The sequence below is a fragment of the Aythya fuligula genome, chromosome 17 (assembly GCF_009819795.1).
Source record: "Aythya fuligula isolate bAytFul2 chromosome 17, bAytFul2.pri, whole genome shotgun sequence".
In the NCBI taxonomy this organism is placed as follows: domain Eukaryota; kingdom Metazoa; phylum Chordata; class Aves; order Anseriformes; family Anatidae; genus Aythya; species Aythya fuligula.
In genome coordinates this window covers 13,428,306-13,441,054 of record NC_045575.1, presented here as the reverse complement: position 1 = coordinate 13,441,054, position 12,749 = coordinate 13,428,306, and the positions used below count along the sequence as shown (strand labels likewise).

Sequence of the window (12,749 nt, the reverse complement as noted above, 5' to 3'; positions counted from 1 at the left end):
TGTTTATTTGCACAGAACACACAGTACAAGTTTGCATCTCTGACATTTGGTATTTGGTTTCTTGACCAAGTCTTGTTCCTTCTTCTTCTTCAGGTCAATATTGGTATTCTCATCGCTGTCACAAGAGTTATCTCAAGAATCAGTGCAGACAACTATAAGGTGCATGGAGATGCCAATGCCTTCAAGTAAGTTTTTCATATTCAAATTCTGTTATAACAAGTTAATAATCTCACACTAGCAATGTCATATCGTAGGGACATGAATCATGGACTTCTCCCAGAACACTGATATCATTCCTCTTTAGCAAAATGCAAATAAAGTTGAAGGCAACATATCATTCTCTTGAATGTAGCCAGTTAATATATTTTAGGAAAGCCAAATGCTGTATAGGATGAAGCCTATGGTTCACTGTGAGCTAAATTGTTTTCCTGCTTATTATAGTTTCCAGAATTTGCTGATTCATGATTTTCCTTTTTATTTATGGAGACTTTCCTCTCCCTGCTATTTTCAAAGATAAATCCCCCAGAACATTATTAATCTGTACTTGGGTGTTGCAACTATTCCACTCTTCCACAGGATAAACCTTGTTTCTAGCTCCAGTTCAGCAAAATATTTAGGCATATGCTTATCTTTAAGACTCTCTTGATAATGCAAAGCACAGAGACTTATGCTGGATTTAAATGTGTTCTTAAATTCAAGTGTGTCTTTATATTAAGGTGCTTTGAACCTCGAGGGATGTTGGCCTCTCTGAGAGTGCATTGGCTTTTAAATACTATGGTATCAGCACTAGAGGGGAAATTTAATGTAGACACATTACTGCATCTGAATACACAAGGACAATTCTGATTTCTAAAAAAATGTATAGGATAATATATGGGTAACTGAGAAGATCACTTAGTATATTGAATTTAAAGTGCTGAATATTCCATTTTGCATCTTGTATCTCCTAAAGACATTTTAGTCCAAACACATAATATACTGTTTATAACTCAAGGAGTGTGTTACTCAGAATAAAAATGGGACAATGGTCTGTGTTTAATATTTCTGAGTCACAGGCTATTCTGTGGTAAGCTTTGGTACTTCTGCTCTGAAATGGTGTCACAAAGAATCATTTTTATGCTTTGATTACTAATGTAATTTTTAACATGCCATTAAATTTTCAATATTGGTGACAGTTACCTAATTGAAGTTAGTTTAGTTACTGTATACTTATCCAACAGGAAAAGAAAAACAGTAAATAAGTCTACACAAAAATCTATAAGATAATTATATAGTAGTGAAATGAAAAGACGTGGAATTAAAATTACTGTTTCAGGTTCAGCTGAGTCCCTGTGACCTTCAGAAATACAAAGGAAATATAGAACCTTAGGAAGCAAATAACTGTGTATTGTCAATGCCAATTTGTATCTACTATTAGAATCATAAAATAAGGGAACAACCTCCATAAATAGCTACACTGCTATCTCTATGTACTTAGATATTTCCTTACTTGTATTATAAAGAAGAGTTGATTTAACACAAGGTGTAGCCCTGCATGCTACTATATGTATATATATATATGTATATATTATTGTTTTTAAGCTATGTATGTATACATAAGTAAAACAGTTTAAGGATGGTTGAGCTAGGAATAAGACAAAATGCATTTAATTGGGAGTATATACTCTTAGTGTAAATATTATCAGCTATAGATTGAGAATGGTGGAGCTCTATAGTGAAAATGTGAGTTACGTACTAAGTATTTGTAAAGCATAGTTTTAGGTTTTGACCTAACAATAATGATGGTAGTGGAGAAAAATAATAAATAATGAGAAGATATATATGAAAATGATCATGGAATTAATTGTGTAAATGTCATTACAGAAATAAGCCCTCAGAAGAAATCTGAAATGAGAACAACATAAATAGCTGTCCAAATCTGATCCTAAAAAGTGTTTATAACCTGATTCAATACAGCAGCGAGACAGGCTGAGATTTATGTACAGAGGATGTCATGGAGAAGTAGCTGGCCTGTCTGTTGAATAAAGTTAAACATTAAGGCTTTATAACACTAGATTTCTTGTCCTTGGTACTCTTTATACAGGTGAGAAGTTTATGTGTCTAGTGTAAAATCATCTGTCCATTGTACTGTTTTCCAAAAAGGAAGAGAACAAAACAAAAGTGGTTTCTGCTCTGACAGCTGCTTGGGAAACGTTTTTCATAGTGAGATGAAAATGCCTCCAACCACTAAAGAACCCTAGATGTTGATTAGAGGTTGTTAACATGTGAGAGTGAATAAGCACAGCAAAATGAATCAGTGACAGAGAGCAGAAAGAAATCAGAAAAACACAATAAGCTCTGTAGTTTCTGTCAAGTCGCTGTCAGCAAGGGCTACAAGGTAGTTTTTGAATCAACAAGTGCAATTGGCTTAGGGAGAAATCACTGAAGACCACAGACTGCTATGTATAAGATGAGCCTTAAATAAAGGGCCTGTCAGGCATCCATCTGGATAGTGCCGTTGGTTTGACATTAGCTATGGAGAAAACTGGGAATATGTTAGAAGGAATTTATCAAACACTTCTTGGAAACACATCTAAATTTAAATGGCACAATGTGATTTTGGTGAGACAAGAAACCACATTGTCACCATATTGTAATTCTTTGCTGTAGTGAAGTGTTTCGTAGAGCAGAAGGGGATTTTTTAGGGCTGTGTTCATGGTCTCAGAATGCAAAAGAAGCAAAAGACAGAATAAAGAAAATGAGAAATGCAGTGCAAGGAGCTATGCAGGGGAAACCTGCTCAATCTAATAAAGTTATTAGGGAATAAAAAGGAGAGATTTCAATGCATTATTTTCAGGCTGGAATGAAATTTGAGTAGAAAGCACAATGAGAAACACAAAGTTTCTGTCTTCAGTGGTTTCTATGATAGTACTTAAACAGAGGGGTTTTGAAGGTTACAAGTGGTAATGAGCTGAAAGGAATAGCAAAACTGGTTGGAGACTGACGAAAGTGCCTGTGACAGGAGTGTGAGAGAGGTACCAGCTGCCTCTCCTTGGTGACTCAGGCCAATATTTGTAGCTGCCTTCAAGCATTTAAGAGACCTCACCCCTGCAGCAGCTGTTCAGTTCCAATGATCAGCAGTCATAGGCATACAGGTCTGAAAACCCGAGCCTCCAGGTTTTACAGAACAGGCCCATCATCAGGATTGCCTCTTGCCAGACTTTCCTGCCAAAGGAAGAGTTTAATCACCCCAACGAGGACTGACTTCCACTCCTGCCGGCAGCCTTGGCGGGAGAGTGCCTGACCTGGGCTCATCTCCCCGAGCTTTAGAGCTCAGCAAAGCAGACACCTCCGCCCCACCTGCACTCCCTGATGGATGGATAACCGGGTGCTTCTGCTGTGCAATTCATCTCATCTGTTCAAGCCACTTGCCCTAAAAGTTCTGATTTCTCCCCAGTGAACCTGAGGGAAGCCAAGATTGCCCAGCTCCTGCTCAGACAGCCTGCACACTCTCAAGTAAGGTGTGATAACTCACACCTCTGAGGCTGTCAGTCCCAAACTGAGCAGAGATTACCTTAGCAAATTGTCTGAACAGAGATGCAGTTATGAGCCATGATGATATCAGTTAGAAAGTTTATTTATTGTTAGAGAAGTGCTAGTGCTGGAGCGTATTTGGTTTCCCTAAAGATTAATTTCTTTGGCAACACCAGTGGATATTACCAACAAGGACTTGTTTCTCTTGGCAACAGACAAAAATAAACTGATGTAATTATTTAGAGAAATTGTTCCTGATTTTCCATATGGCAACAAGTTCTCTCAAATGCTGACTCAAATGTGGCTACAGAACATACACCAGGGTGAGCCGGTGCTCAGCCCTGAAGGCAGCTTCCACCAAACTTTGTGCTTAAAAGCCAAAACAGAACAGCAAGGTGTTAACAACATTTCCTTTTTATCATAAAATTAATTAATTCATCATCTGCTCAATTCACATTCTGCCCAGAATAAAGTACAGTACGTTATGGACTGGTTGACCTTTTCAGCTTCAGATGTTGCTTCTTGTAACGAAGATATCAGACATCTTCCTGACCATTTCATTTAATATCTTCATCGATGATCTGGACGAGGGCATCGAGTGCACCCTCAGTAAGTTTGCAGATGACACCAAGTTAGGTGCGTGTATCGATCTGCTTGAGGGTAGGAAAGCTCTGCAGGAGGATCTGGATAGGCTCGACCGATGGGCTGAGGTCAACTGCATGAAGTTCAACAAGGCCAAGTGCCGGGTCCTGCACCTGGGGCGCAATAACCCCAAGCAGAGCTACAGGCTGGGAGAGGAATGGTTGGAGAGCTGCCAGGCAGAGAAGGACCTGGGAGTGATGGTGGACAGTCGGCTGAATATGAGCCAGCAGTGTGCTCAGGTGGCCAAGAAGGCCAACGGCATCCTGGCTTGTATTAGGAACAGCGTGACCAGCAGGGCTAGGGAGGTGATCGTCCCCCTGTACTCAGCTCTGGTGAGGCCGCACCTCGAGTACTGTGTTCAGTTTTGGGCCCCTCGCTACAAGAAGGACATCGAGGTGCTTGAGCGGGTGCAGAGAAGGGCGACGAAGCTGGTGAGGGGCCTGGAGAACAAGTCCTACGAGGAGCGGCTGAGGGAGCTGGGCTTGTTCAGCCTGGAGAAGAGGAGGCTCAGGGGCGACCTTATCGCTCTGTATAGGTACCTCAAGGGAGGCTGTAGCGAGGTGGGGGTTGGCCTGTTCTCCCACGTGCCTGGTGACAGGACGAGGGGGAATGGGTTTAAGTTGAGCCAGGGGAGTTTTAGGCTAGATGTTAGGAAGAACTTCTTCACTGAAAGGGTTGTGAGGCATTGGAACAGGCTGCCCAGGGAAGTGGTGGAGTCACCATCCTTGGAAGTCTTCAAAAGACGTTTAGATGTAGAGCTTAGGGATATGGTTTAGTGGAGGGCTGTTAGAGTTAGGTTGGAGGTTGGACTCGATGACCTTGAGGTCTCTTCCAACCTAGAAAATTCTGTGATTCTGTGATTCTGTGATTTTAGTTTCAGAGATACAGACAGGTGTGGGCATGCCTTTTTTTTGTTGTTATTTATTTTTTAAAGAAAATAAGAATACCCCCAATATCCCCAACCCATATATAGGGTAACTTGAAGGAAAGAAAAACATAAAAGAGTTAAGTTTATGATACATACATTAAAAAAAAAAAAAAAAAAAAAATAAAGAAAGAAGGAAAAAACAATTTCATTAATTAACCAGTATACAATCAGATGCTAATTAATACCCAATAGACTCTTGTGACAGTTTGGATAGTAAATAGTTGGTCATCGTAGGATTTGTGTGTGTGTGAATGGTCACTTTTTTAGCATCTGAAACTTCAACTCTCCAAGAAGAATTTGCTGGTAAGAGATGAGCAAGGAATTATGATGTGCTCCTATTTCTTTTTTGAATTGACTTAAGAACATGCTTTTTACACTGTTTTCTGAAGCATATTGAATACAAATTTATAGAATATGAGCTGTTTCACTTAGTTGTGATCGATTGATTATATTTGAACATTTTATTAGCTGATTAGCTATTGACTCTCAGCAAAATAATTTAATCTACTAATTCAGATGCAGCTTTCTGAGTTGTTTTTTTTTTTGCATCCATGGAACACATTTTCCACCAAAAAGCTAATTTGAATGTTTTACATTATAGAATGCTGAATCAAATATCTTGAAAACTTTAAATGCATATACACATTTGTTTGCACTATCCATTCTTCTTGACTGGGCTTCTTGACTTCTATTTAAGGAAATAATTAATCTTATGTTTGAGTTTAAACATATGAGTAGGCTCTCTGAGCTTAATGCAATTAAAGCAGATTAGTTTAATGGAATTGCTCACGTGCTTGAAAAGACACGTGAGTACTTCTTTTACTTCTTTGAGTTATGGACTTTTTTTTTTTTTTTTACTTATTCCCACTGCATTTAAAATCTTAATTCCTCTCTTAGTGCACTCATGTACTCTGGCTAACAACTAAATAGCTTTTGTCTTGCTGCTCTACCTCTTCAAAGCCTTACATTCTATTACCCAAGAGAAGAACTCTTCCAAGTAGGTTGTTTGATTACCTGAGTTACCTGGCTACTGAATTACAAGGGTTAAAATATAATACAGTTGTCATAGACCATAGATTTGCAGTAAGATTATTAGGAACTGTAAAAGCAGAAGAATGCAAAGCATGTCTCTGTGTCAGTAATAGCCATTTTAGTCTAGAATCGAAGATATCATCCTTAACCATATCACTGTGCTTCTGCAGCTAGTTCACTTTTGTATTGTATTGTCTAGAAGAGACAGAACTTCATTAACGTTTTCTTGAATAAATTGCTAACTCCAACTCTTACTCAGTACTTTCTCACTGCTTGCTCTGAAATGGCCCAATGAGTTGGAAAAATCGGTATCCTTTTTATAAAGTGCACACTTCAGAAGCCAGTGAACCAGAAGTGATAGCTATCATAATCCCCACAGAGAAAGAAATTACAATATAATGAGAAATATTTCTTAGCTTTTTACCCTATTCTTTCTTTTATTTTACTCATTTCCCTCATCCCTCAAAGCCTGATCCTCACTCAGTAAAATAATGAAACAGTCTCTGAATTCTCTGTCGAGAGAGGGAATAACACTTTCTCTGCTTAGTTAAATTAATGACTGAAAAATGGAACAAATCACAGTAGCTGTGGTGCATAAGAGCAACACAGGGCGTGAAGAAAAGCTCACCAGGGCAAGCAAGTCATGTAAATTGTGTTAGCTCATACTGCATTTTTGAATATAGCTTAAACCATTTTGGATGAAACTGAAATCTGGGTACATGGGTTTAATGCAAGTCTGTTACTTCCTTTGGTAATTTGGGAAAAAAAAAAAAAAAGTTGTACTGAAAGATTTTCCCTGTGACAGATACAAATACATGAGGGCTGTCTTCCAACAGCTCATGACGCTGCAGACATCTGTATGGTTTAAATGTGTAATTGACCGTTCCAAAGCACTTTGCAAAGCCATCTATTATATTCCAGCAGCACACCAAATGCACAGTGGCAAATTGCTCATCCATTTAATCAATGATCCATTCCATGTCATGACTCTAAATCAGTATTTTTCTTTGTTTATAAACATAGTGCCTGCCTTTCAGCCCAGTCACCTTTTGTCTGGGATAGCACTCCTCCAAGTTAGAGCTGCTAACTTCGGTGCTTTTAACTTAAGGCTTTATTCTGCAAGGTACTGTGTATTAGTTGCATTTTGTTCTTGTGATTCAGTGCCTGTTTCATGTCATTTGCAGTGCAAAGACTTCTTTTTCTGAGGATTATTTCCAGCTGTTCATTTTCACAGGATGCAGTTGTCAATCACGACACTTGAAGCTCTCCTGAGAGGTCTCCTACCATAACCTCCCTACGTGCCTAACTTCCACCCCTTTGCAATACCATTAGAGAATTTCTTTTTCTCTCCCCTCCTGCCTTCAAGGGTTAGGAACAAGTTACAATCTGCAGTAAAACTCTTCTGAAAGTCCACAGGGATTCAAGATCCATAGCGCTAGAAAATCTGTTCTGTGCCTTGCTGGCAGATGCTGCACACGCAGCCCCGAGAGACATGGAGCCCCTGCTTCTGTGTGCTCTGTTGAAAGAGAAACAAGCTTTTCTCATTTGCTGAAGGAGAGCCATCAGTTAGAAAGAGCAGCCTGGCAAGTCAAATCTGCCTTCAGCAATTCTTTTTCTTGACAGTTTCTAACTGTGTGTAAGAAATCCTGTTCATTGAACAGGGTTTCAAATAACGTGAGCGATGTACCTCATGGAAGCTCTTGAAAGGAGGAGGGGGACTGGCAATAAAATAAATAATTAAAAGGAAAGTATTAAGCAATGACAATTAGAGAGCTGAAGTGCTACCGCCAATGATAATGTCCTCAACAAAATTAAATTTTTGGCTCATTGAATATGACAAATACAAATGCCATTTGGGTATCTTCTTATTAGATTCCAAGTTTCAGACTGAAAATACATGGGTTTGAATGCTGGCGATGAGAATATTAACAAGGAAGTGCTAACCTTTTTGTAACCATAATGACAGTAATGGTAGTGCTTGTTTTACTGCAGATGCTAAGAATCGGGCCACTGGAGAGAAGCTCCAGGCCATGTGATAGCTCAATCACATTTCAGGAGGGGTGGTGAAAGCTTAGAAGTACATAAAACATCACTGCAGAGGGGAGGCTGTTCTCCAAGAGCACAGTAAAATGGACAAAGAGAGAGAATCTTAAACATATGAAAAAATTAAGCATCTTTTAGCTTCCAGTAATGGGAGCAGAGTAGCAAAGCTACTCTGAGTTGATCACCTGAAGCTGCTGGGTTTGTGTCTTTGAATGGCTTTCAGAATTGGTTGCACAAATGTCTGTCATGGCTAATCCTGGTGCCAGGAGTGACAAATGATCCTGTCTTGTGGCTGAGCTGGAAAAGATGATATTGTGAGTCCTTTCACAGCTAATTTTTTCTTGGTTGTCTTCTTCTGAGCCAAGATTATCCTTTGTGGGAATTGGTTTCCTTCTGTCTTTTCTTCTTGAAAAGGATTTACTGCACAAGGGTGAGCAAGGCCTGCTGATTGTCGGCTCCAAAGCAGCAAGCAATTCTGATCCTTGTGTGCTCCTTTCTTTCTGTATTAAGAAGGGTAGTAAGGATACAATGCTAACAGTGATAAAAATGGTAATATGTCTCTGTCCCTAATGTCTGTACCACCAATCCCCTGGCAGGGGAATGTTAGGTTTCTCTGTATAAGGTTGGGATTTCTGAAGTGTCCAACACTAACACAAGTTCAGGAAGTATCAAACAACTAATTCTATTTGCCCTCTCTGAAACTGCTTTAAAGGTTTCGGGGATGAAGGTGGCGGGGATGCCTATGCACATTGATTGAAAAGGGGGTTGGTTTGGGCATTTCTAGTCTAAATTCTTTGTGGATAACACACGTGGTACAACAACATCAGCAAAAGATAAATAGCAGCTATGGTTCTACCCTGCCTCTACCCTGCCTCATGTGGCTTGAGACATTGTAAGAAATCTCTACTATAATCCATTGGGTGACTTTCATTTTTGGGACAGCTAGCACATATTTTTTTTTTTTTTTTTTTTTCCCAGTTTTAATACCTTCAACTCACTGGATCTAAAAGTAGTTGAGTGAAAGACAAATGAGTCTTGGGGGCTATGTAAATTGTTTTATATAACAAGGTCCATAATGTACTCTTCTAGGTACAAAGAATACTGGGAAAACTTGATATTTAAGAGGTGCTGGATTTTCTGAGTATAAAGATATAAGACTTTTCATTGTGGATGCTTAGGCATGTTTGTCTTCATAGCTGAATGTCAGGATAGAATGAGGTTTATTAAAACTTAGTTATTAAATCCCTGTGATGAAACTTAGCTCTGAGCACAACAGAATCAGTAATGGAAGGGAAGGGTGTGAAGGAAAGTGTCACACCAGGACACTGTTCAGCTATTTCTCATCTTCAGTGTCTAGAAAACTGTGTTGTGCTTATTGATCCATGATTGAATAAATCCCCTGATCCCACCCTATCAGTCCCTGGTAGATGTTAAGAGCAGTTGCTGCTGGTGAAAGCTGTTCTCTGCAGGAGCTTGAGGCTACACTACATCAAGATGGAGCCTCCTTAAGTCAAATTGGGATTTATATGGCATTTAATGAGAACATAACTTTGGGCTGGCCCCATGCCTACGGCTGCGTTGTTCCTGATGAGTCTTTGCAGTGTACACAGTGCCAGCATACACAGGAGTTGGGTCAAAGATGCTGCTAGTGATATGATGTTGTGGCACATGGGAACAACGCAGCTGGTTTTGTTTTGTTTTGTTTTGTTTCCCCCCAAATGTCTGAAGAATAACACATTTCTTTACTTTACCTTAACATTTGACTTATTCATAGCTTTACCTTAAATTCTGTACATGTTCAGCTGGTAGCATCGAGTGTGTGTGTTATTTTTCATTAACTGAAGATGTTCATGCTGCCTTACTGGCAAATCTTCCAATGCTTTTACAGATATTTTTCATCCAATGGAAAGGATCAGTGGCTAGCCAATCGTCTCATTTGTAAATCGCTTGCTGCTTTCAAAGGACCTAATGCACCAGTGCAAATTCCCTCCCAGGTTTAGAAACTCAATTTTCTTGATGGAAACTGTCACTATTGTAGTTAAAAGAATCTTTCTGGCATATCAGTCATTACTAAACTATTGTAACTGCTTTGCATGAATGAATTTTCTGGAAACACTGATATCTATAAACATGCTCCAGGAACCTACTTGAGCAGCTGTTCATTTTTAAATGCATTTTTTTCTTTTTCCTTCCTCTTTTTTTTTTTTTTTTTTTCTTTTTTTCTGTTTTCCCTTCAGAACATTGCTTTACAAGCAGAATAGTTTGCAGGGTACTTCCTTGTATGCTAAGGACACAAGCCTCCTGGTGACTTGCTGTGTGACCCTAGTCACAACTTGCTTATTTATTTTTTTCTCTCTCTTTTATTTGTTCTCTTCCTCTTTATGTTTTTTTTTTCCCATGCTCTATCAGCTTTGTAAGTCACGTCTCTGAAGAGACATGATAAGTCTAAGGACTTCAGTGGGGTTTAACTCTTTGTACAGCTATGGATTTGGACCCTGATGCCTGTTAGATTTGCGATAACAGAAAATGTTACCTTTGGAAAATCAGCAGTGAAAAAGAGCTTTGGAGAGCTTTTGGTTTGTTTGTTTGTTTGTTTGTTCATTTTGTTTTGTTTAAAAAAATGCCCTAATTGCCTTTAGATTTCAGTTCTTTAACATCTGATTTTAATCCATAAAAATAGCAGTAGCAGGAGGATGGTGTTGTGTGAGTCATTGCATTATGGCTGGTACCAGAGTAACAATTAAATGCTGGTTGTTCATCATTAAATGGTACAGTTCACTGTGAATAGCAATAACTGCAAGAGTTTTCTTGAATTTCTGCATTTACATCCTTGGTCCAATTTATAATCCTGGAATTCTGTGTCAGCTTTATGCAGAATAATAACACAAATATTATAGTTATACCGTTGCATAAAGTAAATGCTTATTTAAATATGCAGCTTGTGTAGAGCTCTAGGCAACCATGTAAATCACTACCTAGTCTGACACAGGTCTTAGCTAAGTGTGATTTACATATTTTCCTGACAATGCTCTCACAAAGTAAATAAAATAGATGAAAAATATGAGTAAATCCAATAAAGAAAAAGTCCTATTTTTGAATCAGAAGTCCTTTCAAATTTTAAAATACTGTCCTCATGTAAGTAATAAAATTCCATTAACCACAGATATGATATAGGTGTTTTGGAAATAGATATTGGAATTATACCCAATTCTTTTCTCTTGAAAAAGATGTGAGGCAGAAATGTATATTTAAGTGAAAGAAACAGAATTCAAAAAAATACACACTTTTCGATTGGAACAATATTAGAAATAATCAAAAAGGTAGTTAAATCAGATGATAATTGAAAGCATGAGTACATCAGGAATAGTGATTTCCCAGATTGTCAAAGGTAATCGCCCCATGAAGAACCATGTTCTTTAATTTTATAGTGCTTATTATCCCCAGTGAGTCTAACATACCTTCTCCAGCAGAACTCCCAAGTTAGCTGCATAATTTTAATAAAGATTTTTAAAAAATAAGGAAAGTCAGAATATGGTAATAGAACAATGAGGCCTTGGCTGTTTTCATATGACTAGAGATATCAATAGTCAGATTACTTGTTCAAAAAAAATAAGCAGCAATAGTCAGTCATAAATACATATGGAGCAACATAAAAAAGCTTGTCGTTAGCTGTTGTCTGAGCCCCCAGTACAGACCAAGAGAATTGGCAAATCATCAACAGACTAAAACACTCAGAAATTTAAAGAAAAAAAAAAAAAAAAAAAGCACAGAGTCTACTTTTCAATTTCATAATGTATATGGGACCACAACTGTACTCAATACTGTTCTTACTAAAGCTTGAGACAGTTCCCAAAAGCCAAGAGAGCCTCAGACACAAGCACTGGCATTGAGGCAGGTCCCCACTGCCACCTACCTCCATAGGGACCATGGACCAGCTGGCCATCAGCCTGCAAACCTGCAAAAATCCCTCAAATGGGTGGCACAAGACAGCCTGCATGTTCTAAAGAGGATAGTATGGAAGTACACAGATTTTTCTAGCTTTTCCATTTGCAGGTAGGTCCTTGGAGAGGTGGGAATCCAGCCCATTAGTAAAACATTTTGATTTCAACAACTAGAAAATATTTTGTAGAAATTTTTCTGGCCTCTTCCTGGGCATTTTTGTAAGTAATACAGCATCAGCTATGACGTTAACTTTGATAAACATGATAAAAGCCATATGTTCCCTAGTTTCTTTAAAACCAATTTAATAAGATACTGAGTTCCTCACATTACAGCGCTACACAGCTGAATGCTTTTCTGCATTTTGCATTATCCTCCAAAGCAACAGTCAAGCAGTTTTCAGAAACCAGGCAGCAAAGCAGCACAATCATGGTTGTATGCCGGCAATACTTTTTTTCCCCCTTATGTACATTTGAGACAGGCGATCTAGCAAGTATATGGCTATTTATTTGCCAGTACTGGAGTTAAAGCTTGTATGAACCATTACACAGAAAATTACTTTTCTTTCTCAGTTTATATGCCTGACCTTGACAGTTTTGCTGTTCGCTGATACGGTTACCATGGAAATGGAAGAATGATCTTTCTGTTGATA

The 12,749-nt window shown here is 38.5% G+C and overlaps 1 protein-coding gene across 2 annotated transcripts in view; it reads left to right on the top strand.

The window, feature by feature from the left end:
* ADGRD1 (adhesion G protein-coupled receptor D1) overlaps positions 1-12,749 on the top strand; it is a 157,196-nt gene that overhangs the window by 126,907 nt on the left and 17,540 nt on the right. For both annotated transcript variants that reach the window (XM_032199050.1, XM_032199049.1), the window contains one exon: positions 94-185. In XM_032199050.1, the coding sequence (XP_032054941.1) occupies positions 94-185 (92 nt within the window). The remainder of the gene's footprint in view (positions 1-93; positions 186-12,749) is intronic.